Genomic DNA, 19,876 nt, shown 5'->3' with positions numbered 1-19,876 from the left:
GTTGGAGTGGGTGCGAATCCGGACTCCACCGCTTGCGGGCTGTGTGACCTCGGGCAAGTCGCTTACTCTCTCTGTGCCTCAGTTGCATCGTCTGTAGAGTGGGGATAAGTGTTCTATCAGCTGTTGAAGTTGGCATTGCTGCTCCTTTCTTCCAGGGGGCGCTTCTGCGTGGATCAGGGCTCAGTCCACTGCCCGTGTCCGCGATGCCGCTCCTGTGTGCCTCGTAGTACTCTCACCCCTCCACGCGGCCGTCCGGGCCCCTAGTCCACGAGGCTGTCCACAGCAGGAAGGGGCCGTGGGAATGGGGAGTCATGGGACTCCTGAGTGAGCTGACGCCCCACTGGCTGCTCTTCCCCCCAAACCCTGAGCGTCTGGAGGTCAGCTGGGGTCCCGGCACCGTGCGGACAGTTCTGAGCCTGAGCCCCCGAGGCCAGGGCACAGACTGGCCTGGAGGCTGGGACCAAGAGAGCTGTTCCCGCCGCTTCCCAGCTTCCTGGCCCCCTCACACCTGTCTTCTGAAGGCAGGCTTTCTTGTGCCAAAATCTCAGTTGCCAGAGACTTGGGGTGAGGCCAGCCGTGCTGATGACCATGGGGCCAAGCCGGGTGCAGAAAGGGTGCTGGTCACTTTCTCGGGAGCTCCAGGCTCACGGTTCGCTCTGTTTCAGTTTCAGGGCAGACGTGGAAAGATTGCCGTCGGCGTTCCCCTCCTTGAGGTGAGGAGGCCAGGAGTTCCCGCGGAGCCTCGGACTCTGTCCTCTGCAGCAGGTGTGCGGGGCAGAGGCGGAGCAAGTGGGCTAGCATTCAGCCAGCTGCCCGTCCGCTTCTCCACCACTGCCTGCTGCCCTCTGGGGGCTCCCTGGCTCGCCAGCACCCCCTCCCCACTGCCAGGGTTCTCACCTGTGACAGAGGAGCCCCCTGCTATCCCCCCACCCGTGGTCTGCACAGCTTTCTCTAGAATAGTCTTTGCAGTGGGAGCAACAACAACCTACCGCCCAACTTGTAAAATCCACCAGGGAAGATGTGACTGAAATATGAAGCGCCTTTTTAACTATAAAAATCACACTGAGGTACAGTTTAGAAGTGTTTATTGGACCTTTGAGTGTTCGAGCTATGGAAGAACACGACCTGCCCTCCTGATGCAGCGGGCACTGTGTCCATCTGTCTCACAACCTGAAGGTCTTAAGTTCTGGAAAAGTCCAGGTGCCAGGAGCACGTCAGCTGTGCAGCCAGGAGTCTTCAGAGAAACCCCAGACGGTTTCCTGCTCACGGTTCCCGTCTTTGCTGATGAAGTCCCAGACATACTTGATCTGATCGTGAAGGAATATTTCTACTTGTTTATAACCAGTTTTTATCTATGCGTGGTTGGCATGTGCTAGAAAAATAGTAATGGGAAGCATTTCAAATACATGGATCGATTTTGTTAAATGTATTATCGATTATACAAATTTTGCAGCACACTCTAGGCTGATGCCGTGTCCCTTGCTGCCAGGGTTCTCTCGATAGAAATTCAAAAAAATATTTTTGATATGATGTGAGTGGTGCCTCCAGAAGGAGGAGTATCTTCTATGCACAAAACTCTTAAATTGGCTTTGCCTGTCCCTCACAGTCTGTATCACTGTCTGGATACAATGAAATAATTTAAACTCTTTTGGTAACGAGAAGGGAGGAGGAGGTTAAAGAAGATGGAGACGGGTAGGAAAGGGGAGGTCCGAGGGAGATTTAACCGAGCCGTGGATTCTGAAAGGGAGGGGGGGAGGCACACGTGTGCACTTGGCCACGGAGGAAACCAGAGGTCGTGGGCCAGTCCCTTCCCCGCGCTGGCCAGCAGGGGGCGGCTGGCCGAGGCCCGCCTGGTTGCTGAGTGTCCGGGAAGGAGGCGCGAAGTACGGGGCAGGCAGACTCGCTGTGTGCTGGGCGTCCACAGTCAGGCTTCTGTAATCATGGGAGGCGTGACTACCGCGCAGACTCTCAGGTGACTGTTGAGACTGGGTAGGTTTATAAGTCACCCGGCACTTGGATCCCCCTGAGATGCCGGACCGAGGTCGGAGGAATGGAGCAAGGACGGGGTGCAGGCTGAGGCTGGCCCCGGTGGGGGACACGGCGGCCCGCAAGTCAGCCGCGGGTCCGCCAGAGGCGATGCTCGCACAGGCCCAGACCTGCTGTCCAGCCTCCCCGCCGGGCCGGGAGGATGGGCCGGCAAGGCAGGACCAGGAAGCTCAGGAGGGAGTTTGAGTGGGACCTCCCCCTGCGGGGCTGCTGATCCCAGTCCAGCCTTTGGGAGACAGAAATTTCCATTCCGACTTCCTGCACTTGCAGACTTAAACCGCTGTGTCGGAGCCAGTCGAGGGAAGTTGCAAGGGTGACTCAGCTTCCCTTTTCGCTTTTCCCACCTCTTGGGACTCTTCCACCAACTTGAGCACAAAATCCCCACCGCTCATGAAAATCAGGGCCCGGGAAATATCTTAATACCAATCAAAGGAGGCCTCACTCTGATGAGCAAGTGGGTTAACTCTTCCAAGCATGAGCCCAGAGAGTCACCGACGCCTGTGATCACAGGGACCTGAAGACCCAACACGCACAGTAGACGGCGCCCCTACTCTGGCCTGTCTGGACCGGCACGGGACTCCTGACAAGAAGCCAGAGCCTGTCCTGAATGGACAGAGGCCCAGAGAGACAAAGACGTGCCCAAAGCCACACAGCAGGTAAGCAGAAAAGTACATCCTGGGAGCACAGGTCCAGGTGTCGGAACCAGAGCGTCCAGAGGCCACGTCTGCTCACCCCCCAGCTGCCCGTTGGTGGCAGGCAGAACGCCAAGGCCCCCGGGTCGCTGTCCGGACTGCACACACCTGTTCCCAGTTGTTCAATCAGGCGCTAATGTCTCTGCAGGTGTCATCAGGGGCCCAGATCAGTTCCCCTTGAAATCAGGAGATCACCTGACTTTAGGAAGGGTTGGCCTTCCCTAATCACAGGAACCCTCTAAGGAGGGAATTTTCTCCAGCTGGCGGCAGAAGCCTCCCGAGTTTCCACCCAGTGGAGACCCTCTGCAGGTGGCCGTGCTGGGGGCCTCGTGGCGGGGTTGGCAGGCACCCCGGAGCCCAGAATGGCCTCCGGCCAATAGGGACACCAGAGCCAGGACTGCAGGGAACTGGGCGCTGATGACCTCCTGGGGGCCCCGAGGGCCCTGAGATGCGGATGGAGCGGCCGGGATGGTCAGCTGTGGATGGAGCTGTGGGTGGAGCGGCCGGGCAGAGGGCCTGCCGTACCCCGCTCGACGCCATGAGCGTGTCACGGAGGCCACCCCTCTGGGCTGGGGGCAACATGTCATATACTCTGCAGCAGAAGAGTGAACACTGCCTGCCCTTGGGTCTGGGGTCAGTCCCCCGGGCCTGAGGCGAGGATTTCGTTAATGTGTGATTGCAACGCGCTCTTTTAAACATTTAGTGTGCTTATTGACGTGCCACACGATTTACAGAATCGTTTCAGGTGGTCAGCGACATGTTTTCTGCAGTAGCTGCACTGATTTACATTCCCGTCGCAGTGGACGAGCGTTCCCTTTTCTCCATGGCCTCTCCAGCATTTATTATTTGTAGGCTTTCTGATGATGCCATTCTGGCTGGTGAGAGGTGGTACCGCTTGCATTTTTCTAACAATTAGTGATGTTACGCATCTTGTCGTGCGCCTGTTGGCCAGCTGTGTGTCTTCTTTGGAGAAATGTCTGTTTAGGTTTTCTGCCCATTTTTTGATTGAGTTGCATTTTTTGTTGTTTGTCTTTTTGATGTTGAGCTATAGGAGAGATTATATATTTTGGAAATTAACCCCTTGTTGATTACATTATTTGCCTATGTTTTCTTCCAGTTCGTAGAGTGTCTTTTCATTTTGTTTTTTGTTTCCTCTGCTGTGAAAAAGCTTTTAAGTTTGATTAGGTCCCATTTGTTCGGTTTTGCTTCTGTTTCTATTGCCTTGGGAGACCTGAGAAAATATTTCTACGATTTACGTCAGAGAGTGCTTTGCCTGTGTTCTCTTCTATGGTATTTTTATGGAGTTTTATGGTATCACGTCTCACGTTTGAGCCTTTAAGCCATTTCGCGTTTACTTGGTGAATGACATGAGGGTTTGTGCTGACTTCATTGATTTACACGCAGTTGCCCAGCTTTCCCGCTTGCTGAAGAGACTGTCTTTTCTCCATCGTATATTCTTTCCTCTCTTGTCGGAGGCTAACTGACTGTAGGAGATTGGATTTATTTCTGGGCCTGCGACGAGGATTTGAGTGGAAGTTTGTTGGGGGCTGATCCCAGGAAGCGGGGCCTGAGCGGGGAAGGAAGGAAGTTGAGTTCCGCCCGGGGTCTGAGCGCTCCTCACCTGGGCTGCCCCCGCCCCGAGTTGGGGAAAGTGGCTCAGTCGTGTCTGACTCTTGGGGGCCACATGGACTATACAGTCCTTGGAGTTCTCCAGGCCAGAATACTAGAGTGGGTAGCCTTTCCCTTCTCCAGGGGATCTTCCTGACCTAGGGATCAAACCCAGGTCTCCCACATTGCAGGTGGATTCTTTACCAGCTGAGCTATGAGGGAAGCCCGAGTCGGGGAAGCTGGGTTCCTTAGTCTCCAGCGTGTCCTTGACGGGTCCTCCTTCCAGAGGGGCGTGTGAGGGGGCCTGAAGGGATGGTGTCAGCTGCAGGGATGCTCGTTAGGACTCTCCCCCCATCGGGTGACACGGGCCCTGGAGCCTAGGGTCCTGGTCCGGCCGCTAAGCTGGAGGCTCTGCTCCTCACGCTCGTCAGCCCCTGCCGTTTTCACACTGCCCAGGTGTCTTATCACTGGACGAACACCTCCACGCTCTTCCTGGACCCGTGACCCAGGACGCTGGGTCCTTTACAGTTTGGGTGCGGAGGAACCTGGGTCGATGATTCTGGTTGAGAGCTGTAACGAGCGTGGCTCCAAGCGCACCATCTTCTTGGCAGCCGCCTCACTCTGCTGACTCACGTGAGGCTGTCTTTGTGGAGAGGCACCACGCCCTTCCTGCCCCACTGCCCATAGCGCCAGGACTGCAGGGGAAGGCGTTTCATTACTGGCTGAGCCCGGACCTGGTTCTGAAGGAAGGGCCCCGTGTTCACGGCCAGCTTGCTCAGGCCTTTGTTCAGTATTTAAAGCCCTTAAATCAGCTGCAAGCAGACAGCAGGGCAGAGGCGCCCGTGGTCAGAGGGCCGGCTTGGCTTCTGCTCACAACCTGCACCTTTGACCTCGGCTCCTTGAAGGGCTTGCCCGTGTCACGGGTCCTCTGAAATGACTGGTGGTCTGTGAGCTGCTGCTGGAAGCTCCCCTTCGCTCTTTGTTCTGCTTTGTAGGGGGAGGGCTGCGGCAGCCTCTGCAGGCTGACCCTGGCCTTTGAGCTGCGTGGACAGGCGTCAGAGGGCTGACAGTCCATGGACCAGGGACAGTGAGGCTGGGACTCAGGGCCTCTGTGGACACACAGCCTCCCCCAGGCACTCAGCAGAGATCCCCATGGGGTCAGGAGGAAGGGGACCCACTGAGCCAGGGCCCACACATCACCCCTACGTACCAAACACGAAGCTGTCAGGCCTGAAGATCTGGCCGAAGGGTCCAGACCTGACAGAGTCCATGGTGCCCGGCTCCAGGTCCACGAGGATGGCCCGAGGCACATACTTGTTACCTGCGGGGACAGAGCAGGACTCAGACCTGCAGGCAGAGCAGTCAGACAACACCACCCTGCTCTCTGTGCCTCTCCAGGCAGAGCTCATCCCAGAAAATTCGAGCAAGAGGCAAAGAGGAGATTAGAGGAGGTTTCTGTTCTACAAAGGGAGGTGAGGGCCCGCCTGGTTATGACCCGCATGCAGGGGACTTCAGCGGCTCTGAGGGTATTTCTGAGCAGCTGACATTTAAATGCATGCAGGAAGCCTTTCTTTGTCGTGTGTGTGTGTTCCTGCTACACTGGGGCTGCCAGAGAGCGGAACACGGGGAGAGGGGGCCGGGCGTGCGGGGTCCTCACCGGCGGCCTCGTTGTAGTACACGTTGATTCTCTCCAGCTGCAAGTCACTGTCGCCATGGTAACTGCCAGTGGGGTCGATGCCGTGCTCATCGCTGATGACTTCCCAAAACTGGAGACAGAGAAAGAAGCGCGTGATGGACTGGCATCCTAGGTGTCAGCACGATGGCCCTTCCCTTCCTCTCCTGTCCTTGGAATAGCGGCACTGTGGTCAGACAGGCGGGGAGCCGCAGACAGGCCCGCAGCTGCCGCCCTGCTCCTCCAGCAGCTTCTGCGGAGGGGCTCGGGGATGCGCAGAGCATCAGCTATGTCAGGGAGACAGACTGGGAATCGGGGAGGGGCCCTGGAGAAGGAGGGGGGCACAGCTGCAGAAGCTTGGGAGGCTGGCCCCCAGGCAGGGCTGAGCGTCAGCATCCCAGCAGATGGACACTCACCTCTGGGGCAGTGGCCAGAGCTAGGACCCTGTTGTCAGATAAAGCACATTCATTCTTAGGTATGGAGCAAGATTAATAAAAAAGACTATCACTGTAGGGAGAATTGATCTCAGAAATCTGCAAGCATCCAAAATCACAGAGAATAGGCTGTTTTTTTCTGATGGGAGGTGTGAACAGGGCCAGCAGGAGCTTTGTGGCCAGGGAGAGAGGCAGGGAGACCAAGCCGGTGTCAAATCAACTGGCTACAGCAGGAAAGTGTTTTCTGTCGTCAGCAGATCAGCAGCCCGAGCCGTCAAGGGTACAGTCTTCACCTGTGCGCTTGTTTCAGCCTGCGCCCGGTGCAGGCGGGAGGCTGGCCGCTATCTGGTAGGACGTGGGCAGCTGTGAAGACCTGGCCGTTCCTCCTGCTGTTTCGTACGGATCACATCTGTGGTCAGACGCTCCGAGGGACGAGTTACGGTCAGTGTGAGGTTGACACGGGTCCGGCTGGTTTTCAGGGCTGGGCGCACTTCCGGTTTCTCGTCGGCCCTGCTGTTCGCCGTCTGCTGATCCGGTTCCTGAGCTGATGCTGCTGGAGGGGTTTAGAGACTGCGGCTTTCCCAAGAGGGGTGCTCAGGCGTGTTATTTTAACAAATACCCTAGGTTAACTAGGGAGGAAAACGCAGGAAGGGAGCTGCTGAGAAGACTCTGGGATATTGGGCCTGAGGGTATTTCAGGGGCAGAGACAGAAGGGCAGTGGCGACGAGCTGATCGCTCCGCCTGCAGTATTTCGGGTGGCAGCACAGACATCCGTGAGAACACACGCATGGTCGTCACTCCTGACCTCTGCTCCAGGGCCCCCGGGGCCAGCCGGGACCACATCCAGTGCCGGCCCACCGTGGAGGGCCGTTTGCTGAGTCCCTGGAGCTCTCTGGTGACGACGTGAACATCTGTGGTGAGACTGTCCTCTGTGCTGGCCGCGTCCTGAAGCAGAGAGTGGGAGGTGTGGGCTTCTGGCCCTCGGCTGAGTGGCTCCAGACTCAGGTGTCTGTGAGAGCCCCCGGAGCCCTGAGTCTTGTGCGTAAAACCATTTTATTTGGTGCTGCGCCAGGTCTGACTGCGGCATGGGAGCTCTTCGTCGTGGCCTCTGGGATTTGTTTCCCTGACCAGGGACCGAACCTGGGCCCCTGGGAGCATGGAGTCTTAGCTGCTGGACCACCAGGCAGGTCCCCGAATCCCTTAGTCTCTTGCTCTGAGGCTTCTTGAGAACCTGGCGAGGAAGGAAGGTCAAAGCCTGTTCCTGCGGCCTGACTCTGCACTGCGGCTCGTAGCTGTAGTTTGCTCGAGTTCCGTAAAGTCGGCCACAGAGAGCTTTCGGGTCGTCTAGTGCCTGGAATCCGAAATCAGAGGTAACAGTGGTCCTGCTGATAAAAGAAGGCCGTTTGGTTAAAGATTAGATAGTGAAGTCGCTCAGTCATGTCTGACTCTTTGCGACCCCATGAACTGTAGCCCACACGGCTCTTCTGTCCTTGAGATTTCCCAGGCAAGAATACCAGAGTGGGTTGCCATTTCCTCCTCCAGGAGATCTTCCTGACCCAGGGATCAAACCCGGGTCTCCGGCATTGTAGGCAGACGCTTTGCCGTCTGAGCCACCAGGGAAGCCAAAGATTAGATAAGGGCCAATAAATAAGCCGAATGAGTGACGGTCTGTTCCACGTGCAGGCGTGGTCTTCCCTGTGTTGGCCACGCCCTGCCGGAGGGGAGTCTTGTAGAACCCTGACGTCTATCGCCCAAACCTGGCACCACGTCCCAGATCCTAGGGTGTCTGAGTGTCCTGCCCCAGCGGCTCCAGGCCTGCTTCTAGCCTCTCCCCCGGGGTCTCTGTGAGGGCAGGTGATTGAACCTAGTGTGAAAGGAGGCCTGCAGCGTGTGGTGAGGCGGGGACGGGCTCGGGTGGGTGGGCAGGGCCATCCTCAAATGTGCCCAAGAGACCCCGTGGGACGGCCACGGAGACGGCGTCGGGTCACTCTCCAGGCTCGGCCCTTCGCGCGCGCCCCTGGCTGATTCCCGTCTGCGTCCTTCCCTGTAAACAAACGGAACTGTGGGTGTAACAGCAGTCAGTCAGTTCTGCGAGGCCTCCCAGTGAACCGTCCAGCCTAAGGGCCGTCTTGGGGACCTCTGCCCTTGCAGCTGGTGTCAGAAGTAAGCCTAGTCCTGGAGACCGTTCCCTCTGACTTCACCGTTGGCCCCGATGCTTCACGGTTGGTGCCAGCAGTGGCATTTGCTCACGTGACCCTGACTCACGGAAAGGTAAGAGGGAGGGTGACAGGGTGGGGTGATGAACCTGGGGTTCCTAGGGGACCTCAAGGCAGCTAAGGTGTGGAACTGGAGCCACGCTGCCGTTAGTTATTGGAGGTAAAAGTCACCAAGGGAATTGCGAAATGACGGCCCCAGCTCCTGGGGAGCCTGCTCCCTGGATGCCTCAGAAAGTGCAGAGTAACAGGCGGCTGTCTGTCCCTGGGTGGTCCCTGGGCGGCGGCTGTCTGAAATGACCGAAGTGAAAGCAGGTGTTAGGATGGAGCTTGAACGGAGCCAAGCCTGCACAGGGCTGCCTCCGAGGGGGATAGTCAAGCAGAGGCGCAGAAAGCCAAGGTCCACGAGACTCCAGGGTAAGTCCAGTGGGGTTCAAATCTGGGAGCAGTTGTTAGTGGGTAAATAAAGCAGACACCGATGGGATCGGAATGAAGGTCCTCCTGCGGTGCTCTCTGAAGTCGGGGGGCCCATGGGCCCTGCTGGTCCCCCCACCTTGAGGGTCTTCAGTCTGCTGGGGGCGGACCGGTTCTGGAGCACTTGAGGCACCCCGGGCCTGCAGCTGCCTGGGTTTTGCTGCAGAAAGCGCTCTGTTGACCATGAGAGCGGCCCGGTTTGCGGCTGGCATACTGCCTGGAGGGCAGCCACCCTCATTGCAGGAGGTGGAAGGCAGTCAGCTCAGTGGACGGAATGCAAGCTATTTGCCTCTGTGTTTGGGCTTTCAGTGACTCACAGGCTGTGGGCAATGGCCTGGCCCTAGGGTCAGGCAGATGGGCAGTGAAGACTGGGCTGTTCAAGGGGTGCCCACGTGCGGCACAGCCCTGTGGAGGCCGGTCTGGGGGTCTGAGAGGTTGACGTTGACGCAGGGCCCGTCTCTGCCATGAGAAGAACCCGCTCTGGGATTGGGAGGGGCTGGATTGGCAAGTGGGCATCCGTGAGGTGGCCTCTGGGGTCCACAGAGTCAGTGGACGTGTGGGCACCGCAGCCGCGCAGAGAAGGGCTGGCTTGAGACGTGTTTGTCTTGAGGCCAGCGGTACAGTCGGCTCGCAGACGGACCGAGGGAGCAGGTGGCCGGGGTGGCGGCTGCAGGGGGAGGCGCTGCCCCCAGCTATCAGGTGCGGCCCGTCTGACTGTGAGTGCCGGCCATCTCTAGCGGGGCTTGTGGCTGGGGCTCTGGGCCATGAGGCGCCAGGCGCGATCTCCCTCTTCAGTTTAGGTACTTAGGTCGCTCAGTTGTGTCCGACGCTTTGCAACGCCATGGACTGTAGCCCTCCAGCCTCCTTTGTCCACAGAATTCTCCAGGCAAGAATAATGGAATGGGTTGCCATTCCCTTCTCTGGGGGATCTTCCCAATCTAGAGATCGAACCTGAGTCTCCTGCCAAGAGGTATCTCCTGCATTGCAGGTGGATTCTTTATCACTGAGCCATTGGGGAAGCCTTGCTCAGGGGACATGGTGAGTATTTACTCCTGAAGCTGAAATCACCCGGCTTCTCCTCGGCTCTCAGAGTGGGGAGCAGGATATGGGTGAGGATAGTGTGGGTCATCTCGGGAAGAATGCCCTCATAGAGTGATTATTTTGCCATCGTTTGCTATGTAAACCCCCCAAATTTGATTAAGACAAAGCATTTATTATTAAGCACAGATGCAAGGGCTAGGTGAATGCATTTTGTCTAGGACCAGCCTCTCTGAGGTTCCATGTCCCGGGCAGCTTCCCGAGGGCCAGTGGTGGCCAGGCGTGTTGGTCCAGTGAAGGATTCACCATCTGTCTGACCGTTGGCTTGAAGTCACCCATCAGGTTAGTCACGCTCCTTCATGTGGTGGCCAGAGGTACCCCGCGGTGGAGAGGGCAGGCCCCAGTGCACAGGCGTCTCTTCACGTCCGTCACCTAAGCTGCTGCTCTATCCAATCTGCATCCCAGTTATTCAGTGATGCCTGCTGAGTGGGCGTAGAAAGGAGGAGAAAATCCACACTGAGCTCCCCTGTGTCCTCCAGCCAGCCAAGGCGCTTACGCACACGCGCACACACACACACACACACACACACACACACACACACACACACACACACACACACACACACACACACACACACACACACACACACACACACACACACACACACACACACACACACACACCACCCCCCCACCCCCTCCCATGAGGTAGATCAGATCTCCTCCTCGGACACAAGGAGACTGCTGCAGAGGGGTTAAGAAGATGGCCTAGAATCACACAGTACCAGCAAAAAAATAAATCAGCTGCTTTATCTCCTGCTGCCTGACTGCACATTTCCTTGAGTTCCGCATCCATGCTGTTTCCTAGGAAACCATCACACAGCCCACAGGACTGTCTGCATGGAAGCGGGGGCTGGTCCATCCGGGGTCCACTCATTCCCTCTTTTCCTGCATCAGCGACGCTGCGGCCCTTTGTCAGGGCGTTAATGTGACGACAACAGAGTGCCCAGAGCCTGCTGCTGGGATTACATTTCCAGCGAGATGTCTGTGCTGGCCGCAGGGCCGGGTTCACTGAGGCTCTCGCGGGTCAGAGCAGTGAGCCCGATCCCGTTCGTTCCCCTCCCTGCCTTTCTCTTTCCCGCAGGCTCTGCCTCCACGGCAGGCTCCCTTCAGGGTGCGCAGCCCGAGAACCCGCCGTCCAGGAGCCTGTGCCCTTGACCCCAGGCCATCTTCCCCACGGGCGGAGGCTCTGCAAAGCCCATCCTGCCCTGACCTTCTCGTGACCGCGACAGGGTCCAGGGCCAGCGACCGTCTGTGCCGTGGGGCCTGGCCACCCTGGGGCTCTGTCTTCATCATCATCTGCCCCATGGTGGTCCCTGCAGGTGGCTGTGGGGACCTCAGGAGTCTGACCCCTGCCCTGACCCCGAGGCAGGCTTGGGGTGGAGGGCTTGGAGGAAGGGCAGGAGCCAGAGCAGAGCCTCCTCCCCACCAGCAATGGTCTGATCTCGCTGCCTCCAGAGCATCTCCTGCGCTTTTCTGAGAAGCTGAAGTGCATTTGCTGTTACAAGCACCTCTCTTCTGACATAAATTTTAATGAAAGGCACACTCCCGCGCCTTGCTGCTGGGAGCCATTTTTGTTGGCAGGGTCTTACGCGGGAATGAGTCGGAACGCCTGGGTCCAGTCCCGTGATGCTCGATCGCCATCTTCACCAGCCATTGGAAACACCCACAGCCGCAGCTGGGCCCCGGGCGGGACAGGCAGGCGTCAGCCTGGCCCTTGGCGGTCCGCAAGCTCAGGGCTGTGGCCTCTGTGAGAAGATGTCCGCATCAGGGATCTGAGCTGCCAGTGAAGGTGCCTGGTGCTTCTCTGGACCGTGAGATCCCCGAGTCAGGCTTTTCACCCTGGATGGCAGGAGGCAGAGTGGGGGCAGGGCTCGGTGCCCGGCAGCCAAGCTGGCATCAGGTCCAGCTGGCATACAACCCCTGGGTGGTGCAGCGGGATGCTGGGGGGTCCTGTGCATTAACGACACGCTTCCTGGGTGTGGAAGCAGCTTTGCGGCCCTGGGAGAGGGTGTCTTTGTCCTCAGAAGCTGTGCTCTGACTCAGGATGGTGACATCCGTGGTCTGTGTTCAAATAATTCAGCAAACACACACACACACGTGCGCGCGCACCAGGGCTGCACGATGGGCAAAAACATCAGTGGCTGTTGAAATTTGAGGAAGACATGCTGGATGATATTCTTGCAACTTGTAGGTTTCAAGTTTTATTTTATAAGTAAGTTACTTTAAGGACCAATGATTAGTTCTGGGGATTCCTTGGTGGCTCAGTGATAAAGAATCCACCTGCAATTCAGGAGATGCCTCTTGCACAGGAGACGTGGGTTCACTCCCTGGGTCGGAAAGATCCCCTGGAGAATGGAATGGCTACCCACTCCAGTATTCTTGCCTGCAAAATCCCATGGACAGAGGAGCCTGGCAGGCTACAATCTGTGAGGGAGCAAAAGAGTTGGACACGACTGAGCAGCTAAACAACAGTGAAACATGAAACAGATTTCCTTGTAACAGGCCTAGAGGGACACCCTTGGAAAAGTGGTGATTTCTTACTGTTTTGGTGACTTCCTCCTTATTAAGGAAGAAGAGTCCAGACAGGATGGACTCTAGTGAGAACGCTGCCTTCAAACCCAGCTGTGAGAAATGCGGCTCTCAAAGCAGGCTGGGGAGTTCTATTTTTATCTTGCGCTTTCTTGTCCTCACATTTTCAATGCTTAATTGTTTTCTTCTTTCAAAAGAGCATTTGTATCCGCTGACTGTCCTGCGGCAGGCAGAGTGGGGAGTGGTGTCTGGAGATGGAGCCCCGGGAGTGGAGGGCGAATCTTCTGGTCCTCCTCGTGGTTCTGTTGTATCGCCTCGAGGAAACAACTCCATCAGCCGAAACACAGGCGGAACCGCGGCACAGCTGGCCCCTTGTACGTAGCTCGTGAACCATTTTAATAAGCTAGTTTTCTCTATTTTGATGCTCATGCAGAGATGAGTGCCTGGCTCAGATGGGTAAATGCACAATGGATCTGCCTCTCCTCCTGGACTGTGAGGTTCGTAAGGGCAGGACTGTGTCTGTGTTATTAATGTGTGGACCCCACTACCCAGCACCTAAATATTCACCGATAAATAAACGAATAAAGAAATGAAGAAAGGAGAAAGAGATATGATGATATCTGAATTCTACAACAGCCAAGGATCATGCAAATCCGTAACACTTGTGTTTTCCTGACTTATCCTGTTTGTAGCAGAGGGATGCACCGTGCTCACAGGGGAGGAGCTTAGGTAATGATACAGTTCTATCAGTATTGTGAGTCTGTGTTATTGAGGAAGGATCAGATACTCAGAAGAAAAACGAGGAGGATGCTCTTGCTTTAGCGTGGTGAGATTTGAGGCTGCCTTCTTTATCCCGTGTTCCATCTTGTTTTTAATAAAAGTGACGCATAAATGCTGATGACGCCCGCAGGCGTGCAAACTGAAGCTGTTTAACATAGAAAAGAAATAGCACTTGGAGAACTACGAGCCTTGGCCCGTGTGGCCTCTAGATCCTAAGATGTGCCTGTTGACCTTATGAGAATATCTGAGGGAGGAGAGGCCGGAAGTCCAGAGTCTGAGCACACTCAGCCTGACGCCTGGCCTTGGTTCCAGCAGCCGCTGATGGGACGAGCAGGAAGGTGTGCGCGTGAGAGCAGAGTGCAGTGTCCGTGTGAACAGAGCACGCACGTGAAAAGGCAGAAGGGTGTGCACGGCAAACAGCACACGCGTGAAAAGGCAGGAGGGTGTGCACGGCAAACAGCACACGCGTGAAAAGGCAGGAGGGTGTGCACGGCAAACAGCACACGCATGAAAAGGCAGAAGGGTGTGCACGGCAAACAGCACACGCGTGAAAAGGCAGAAGGGTGTGCACGGCAAAGAGTGCACACGCGTGAAAAGGCAGGAGGGTGTGCACGGCAAACAGCACACGCATGAAAAGGCAGAAGGGTGTGCACGGCAAACAGCACACACGTGAAAAGGCAGAAGGGTGTGCACGGCAAACAGCACACGCGTGAAAAGGCACAAGGGCAGCTTGAACGAGAGGTGTTCATGCCTTAGCTGGCTCTCTTTGTTGCTGGACAAACTGTAAATCTCAGTTGAAGGGTAAGAACAGTGGCACCCACTTCTGGGCCTTGGGTTCCCCTTCAGAACCTACAGTGTCCTGTTTCGTGAACGTTAATTGCATATGATTCAAAAGCACTGTGGTGGATTCGAAAATAATGCTGCCAGTAACACACGGATGATATCTATCCTCAGTGATAATTAGGAAATATAAGTAAAATGATCACAATACATCATTTTTCTTCAGGGTGGCAAAATTTTTGAATTTGTCCATTGTTAGAGAAGATTAATTTTTAGCACATAAATTTAAAATGTACATTTATTAAAAATTTTTTAAATGTCCTAAGTTTTCTAAAATCAACCTTAAATTCTATCTCAAGAGCCCCCTGTTCTGTTGGCTGGAACAACCACCTCAGCTTAGTCAGTGTGGGTTCATCTTTGTCAATTCAGGAGACCATCTGTCAACTCGGGGTTTCACCCTCCCCTCTCCTCCCTGAGGCTGGTTCTAAGTTAGAGGCGGTGAATGTGATACCAGAGCATCCCAGAGAGGGGCTCTTACCCCCTTCACCGTCATTCACCGGAGCTCACACCTCTTGGTACCCACGTCCGGAGAGGGGCTCTCACCCCCCCTTCACCGTCATCCACCGGAGATCACACCTCTTGGTACCCACGTCCCCTGCTGTCTCCCAGGAGAGGTTTGGTGCTGACTTATCCTGCCTGGTCCCGTTATGATAGTTACCTGTGTGTGCACCATATGGGTCCCCTTGTCTGGACCGTGGCAGGCCCAGATCGCTGGTTAGACGTGATGCCAGGAGGGTCTGTAATTGAGATCCTGGGTGAGGTCGGCACTTGAATCAGCAAACCCAGTGAAGTGGGTTGCTTTTCCCAGTGTGCTGGGCATCCCCGGATGCACCGAGCTCCGAGTAGAACAGAAAGACGGAGGAAGGAGACACCTGCTATCTCTGCCCGACTGTTCGAGCTGGAACCTCAGTCTTCCACCCTCAGCCTGGGACTTGCACCATCGTCTCTCCAGATCCTCAGGCTTGGGGCTCACACTGCAGCCACCTCAGCGGCTCCCCTGCTCCCGGAGCTTGAGGATGGAGGGTGGTGGGGCTTCCCCAGCTCCCAATTCCTGGTGACAAATCTCCTTATTGGTTCTGTTTCTCTGGAGGACGCCCACTAATACACCTGTTGTCTAAACAACATCTCTTCAGTTCTCCTGGCCTTCTCCCCGCTGACCCTGCCCTTCCCAGGGCAAACATGGACGCTTCCTGAAGCTCTCTGACAAGGTTCTGGGGCCCAGCGAGTTTGCTGGGGATTCTCGGGGCTCTCAGGTCTGGACATGAGTCTGCTATTTCTCCTCTCCTGCTGGCATGTAAACTGGTGGAGGGAATATGGTCAATCCACAACTTCCCAGGGCCCAAGACAGAAGCTGGTATTGACTTCTGACGAGAAGACACCCAGGAGTTCATCAGTTAAGATGCTTTTGGCTGTAAGAAACAAACGTGAACTGAAAGTAGCCCTCCTGTTAAGAGGCTTATTACCTTGTAGGACAAGAATATTGGAGCAGCGGTTCTCCAAGTGTGGTCCAGTGAGCCCCGGGGGTCCCTGAAACCCCTCCAGGGCATCTGCATGGTCAAAATCATTCATTCCAAGTGCAAGACAGCCCAGCAGGGTTGTAATGTAATGGAGCAGACGTCAGCAGTTACTTACAAAAAGTTTATTACAAATAAGCTTCTGTCAATTTTTGACAGGCACACAGCTGCACTTGTTTATGTCTTTTGCTGCTTCTGTGACACCCTGGCAGAGCTGAGCGGTTGTGACAGAAACTGCACGGCCTGTAAAGGGGAAAACATCTGCTATCTGGCCCTTGGTGCTGTGCTAAGTCATTCCAGTCCTGTCTGACCTTGTGACCCTGTGGACTGTAGCCCGCCGCCCCAGGCTCCTCTGTCCATGGGGTTTCCCAGGCAAGAATACCGGAGTGGGTTGCCGTTTCCTCCTCGAGGGGATCTTCCCGACCCAAGAATCAAACCTGCGTCTGTCTCCTGCATTGGCTGGCAGGTTCTTTACCACTAGCACCACCTGGGAAGCCCATCTGCCCCTTTAATAGAACACAAAACATTTCTGGAGATAATCTTAGATTCTACATCAGAAATAACCTTTGAAGAACTACCAACTATTAAGTTTTTGGTGTACTGTCAAAGAAAAATATCCCCAGTTATCTGAACAGGAGGGTGTGAAGGGAGGATGTCAAGAAAAGTGCAAGAAAATAAAATATTTTCCAAAACGCTTTTCCCATAGAAAGAACAGATTTTTCTTTTCTTTTCTTTTTTTTTTAGCAATTTAATGGCAAAAATGAAATGGTTACCAAGCTGCCAAATGAGGAAGGATCAGCTGCTCCAGACAGGAGATGCAGCAAGACAGAACTTGTTTCAGAGGCCCTGGAGCATCTGAATTGCCTTTTCACCTCACCAACCCGAAGCTGAGGGCTTCCAGGAGGAAGCGGATCTGAGGTCCTGGCCGGCCGCCTCTGTGTGCGGGGCGAGGTCCCATCCCCACCTCTGCCTGCCCGGCGTCCTTGTCCCGACAGCTGGGCTGGGCAAGGTCACCTCCCTGGATGACGCCCGGGCCCCCGGAGCATTTCCAGTCCTCAGCCGTCTCTAGCCAGGGCAGGGCGGCCAGGACGGAGGGCCTGGCAGCAGGGCGCCTCCACGGGCGTCTCCACAGGCAGGAGTCCCTGCCAGGTTCCGGAGAGCTCGCGCCCAAACCCGGCTCAGCAAAAAGGCGTTGACGGCCAGCGACGTTTTCCCACACTCGGCACCCAGCCTCTTTCCGAGGAGCCCTTAGTATCTGTTCAGTGAATGAAGAGAGGGAAGAAAAGCATTATTTAAAAAAATTTTATATTAAATATAACTTTTTTTAAGGCTGCACCGTGCAGCATGCAGGATCTTAGTTCCTTGAGCAGGGCTTGAGCCGCTGTCCCCTGCGTTGGGAGCACAGAGTCTTAACCACTGGATCGCCAAGGAAGTCCAGGAAAGCATCATGAACAGGCTTCGTGGGCTGGCAGCGATAAGGGCAGGCTACGAAGCCTGCAGGCAGGGGGGCTGCGGGAACACCGCTGGGGTGTCAGAGGCTCCACGGCCCCCTTGTTTTACCTCGTGTTCCATATGCTGATGCCACAGGAAAACCCTTACCCCGGCCCTTGGGAGCTAGACCTCAAGCCCACCGACATGGCCCCGCGTGCCTGCCCCTCCCGGGCCAGCGGCTCAGCAGCACATCCCTGGGCTCTGGCTAGAAAGGTCGGACTTGCGGCCCCACCCCAGCTGGCCTGAGTCAGAGCCGGCCTTTCCCGAGGTCCCCGGGGTGGAGCGCCCCGGTCCCTGTGCTGGGCTGTCAGGAGGACCTGGAGGGAAGCCAGCAGCCTGAGACCCCGCTGCCTGGGGACAGAGTCGCGGCCACGTCACCCAGAATCCGGGGTTTTCTCTCCAGACCCCAGTCATCTCACAGGCTGCAGGCTCACACGTCGGGAGGGGGTCCAGAGGGTGTCCACAGCCCCCCTAGCCTCCGAGGAGTCGCCAGCGCCTGCTCGCTGACCTGGGCACCGGCTGCGCCTCCTGAGGAGAGGGGGCGGGGGCTTCCCCCGAGGGGCGCCGCGTTCGCGTTCGGGAGGTGACGGTTCTCCCTGCCTCGGGTGTCGTCAAGGACGACAGCCACTGGGAGTGCTACCGGGCGCTGCGGAGCCCAGGCGCGGCTCTGGGGCTGCGTCTGCAGGTGCCCGCGGCGCGGTGTGAGGCCTGTGCCTCTTCAGGGGCAGCGGGGTCAGCCAGCACTCCCGGCCCCTGCCCGCCCCTCCTCTGCTCGGCAGCCCCGCGCTGTGCCCACTGCGGGCGGGCTCCCCCGGGGCAGGTGCGGGGCTGGCGCGGGGCGGGCCTCGCTCACACCGTCTTCCTCTGGCCTCCCGGGCTCAGGACTCCCTTCCGAGCCCCCGGATCTGTAGGGAGACATCACAGATGGGCCCAGGAGAGGCCACCTGTCCCCAGGGATGCCCACGCCTTCCACGTCTCTTTACAGTCTCTAACGTGAGCTTTGCACAGCTGAATGTTGGATTCTACTCAAGGAAACAAAAGTTCACTCTTATGAAGAGAAGCAAGGCACGCACGTGGTGCTGCCCACGAGGCGGCTCCGGGTGGGGCCAGGCGGAAGGCAGCCTCTACCCTCGCCCCAGGCAGCACACACCACCCCCTGGCCTTTCAGGGGGGCGTCCAGACACAGGGGCACGATGGTGCAAACTGCTGGCAGGAGGAGCGTCACAGGGCAGGAATGCAGAGAGCACAGTGCAGCTCTTTCTGTGGAGGGACGGAAAACTGCAGTGGGGGTGTCTCCCCCGAAGAGAACGAGCTAGAATCTGCAGCAGGCCCAGCTGTCCTGCCTCCTCCCAGAGACCTGTCAGGATTGCCAGCGGGGAGAGGAAAACAGATCAAGACAAAAGAGACCCAGCTGACGGGGATGGAGAGCGGCACCCAGCTCCGTGAAGGGGGCGCAATAATTACACAGCCGCCTCTTCCGTAATAACAGCGTGGCTGTTTGAAGAGCTATTGTTCAAAGCAGACCGTCCTCCTCCTCCGAGAACGTTGGTTCTCATTAATACGTGAATCACAGCAGACCTTCCGGTCTGGGGGATGAGCATGCTGCTGTTCTGGGGAAGCTGGCCTGATTTCAAACCAAGGAGGCAGCGTGACTGTCTCCATGGCATCTCCCGCAGCCTGGGCGCTTGGCTGTGTTGCTGTTTCTCTCCGCCCCGACTCCCAGCCCCACCCCGGCGCGGAAGCTCCTTGAAGCCTGGGGTGTGTTCGCTCCTGTTTGCCTTCTCAGCACAGAGTCACGGACGGGGCAGGTGCCTGATGAATACTTTCTGACGTAAACAGATAGTGAGCCTGAAGCGTGAAGACTGAGACGTTTGAAGTGACTGGTTCCAGGATCCTTGGAAGGTAGGGGCGGTGGGACCACAGCCCTGAGGCTCCCTCAATCATCTTCCTCTCGCCCCCACCCCACCCCCCAAAAAACAGGCCAAGAAACTAACCCTATCAAACTGAAAAGTCAAAACTCCCACTCACGCACTTCCTTGAGGGCCCAGTGGTCCGGGCTCTGAGCTCCCACTGCAGGGCCGCGGGTTCCATCCCTGGCCGGGAGCTAAGATCCCGCATGCTACACCACGTGGCCAAAACAAAGCAAACAAAACTCCGTTTTGGAATCCAAAGTATGGAATACGGGATTGACGGCAGCAAAGGAACAAGAAGGTCCGGGTGAAAATGGGGTAGGGAGATGGACTGAAGCAGACCTCAGCAAGTAAGCCATTAAAAAAATCACTTTGGGAGAGCAATGTGGTGGGGAGCTATAGAGACATGCAGCCCTGAAACTGCCCTGGCCTTTCTGTTACTCCTGAGACGACAGGAAAAGTCGTTTTGTTTAAAAAGAGCAACAGGAAAAGATCATGATCAAATCCCACACAGCATTATGCATAAAAGTAAGAACACAATAACGTCTCTGCAGATTAAGGAAGTATGGCAA

At 56.4% G+C, this 19,876-nt stretch overlaps 1 protein-coding gene and 2 long non-coding RNA genes across 5 annotated transcripts; 2 read left to right on the top strand and 1 right to left on the bottom strand.

The window, feature by feature from the left end:
* The first annotated feature begins 1,929 nt into the window (after window positions 1-1,929).
* LOC136151401 (uncharacterized) lies at window positions 1,930-16,756 on the top strand. 2 transcript variants are annotated; one of them, XR_010660024.1, is made up of 5 exons: window positions 1,930-2,702; window positions 6,710-7,368; window positions 8,604-8,723; window positions 12,967-13,143; window positions 16,648-16,756. It is a non-coding gene; the product is annotated as an uncharacterized lncRNA (long non-coding RNA). The 2 variants fall into 2 exon arrangements; XR_010660023.1 differs by lacking the exon at window positions 1,930-2,702 and having other exon boundaries at window positions 6,361-7,368.
* Window positions 5,217-6,302, bottom strand: LOC136151823 (tubulin beta-4B chain-like). Its single transcript, XM_065913247.1, has 3 exons — window positions 6,207-6,302; window positions 6,004-6,142; window positions 5,217-5,667 (listed from the first exon to the last, which is right to left on the bottom strand). The coding sequence occupies exons 1-3, from the start codon at window positions 6,300-6,302 to the stop codon at window positions 5,549-5,551; spliced, it is 354 nt and encodes a 117-aa protein (XP_065769319.1). The 3' UTR covers window positions 5,217-5,548.
* On the top strand, window positions 9,015-12,018 carry LOC136151402 (uncharacterized). Of its 2 annotated transcripts, none has more exons than XR_010660026.1 (3): window positions 9,015-10,177; window positions 10,399-10,519; window positions 11,822-12,018. It is a non-coding gene; the product is annotated as an uncharacterized lncRNA (long non-coding RNA). The 2 variants fall into 2 exon arrangements; XR_010660025.1 differs by lacking the exon at window positions 11,822-12,018 and adding an exon at window positions 10,643-10,856.
* Window positions 16,757-19,876: the final 3,120 nt, after the last annotated feature.

The sequence above is a fragment of the Muntiacus reevesi genome, chromosome 20, assembly GCF_963930625.1.
Source record: "Muntiacus reevesi chromosome 20, mMunRee1.1, whole genome shotgun sequence".
NCBI lineage: Eukaryota > Metazoa > Chordata > Mammalia > Artiodactyla > Cervidae > Muntiacus > Muntiacus reevesi.
The sequence above is the reverse complement of the archived record's forward strand: the minus strand, read 5'-3'. Positions and strand labels throughout refer to the sequence as shown.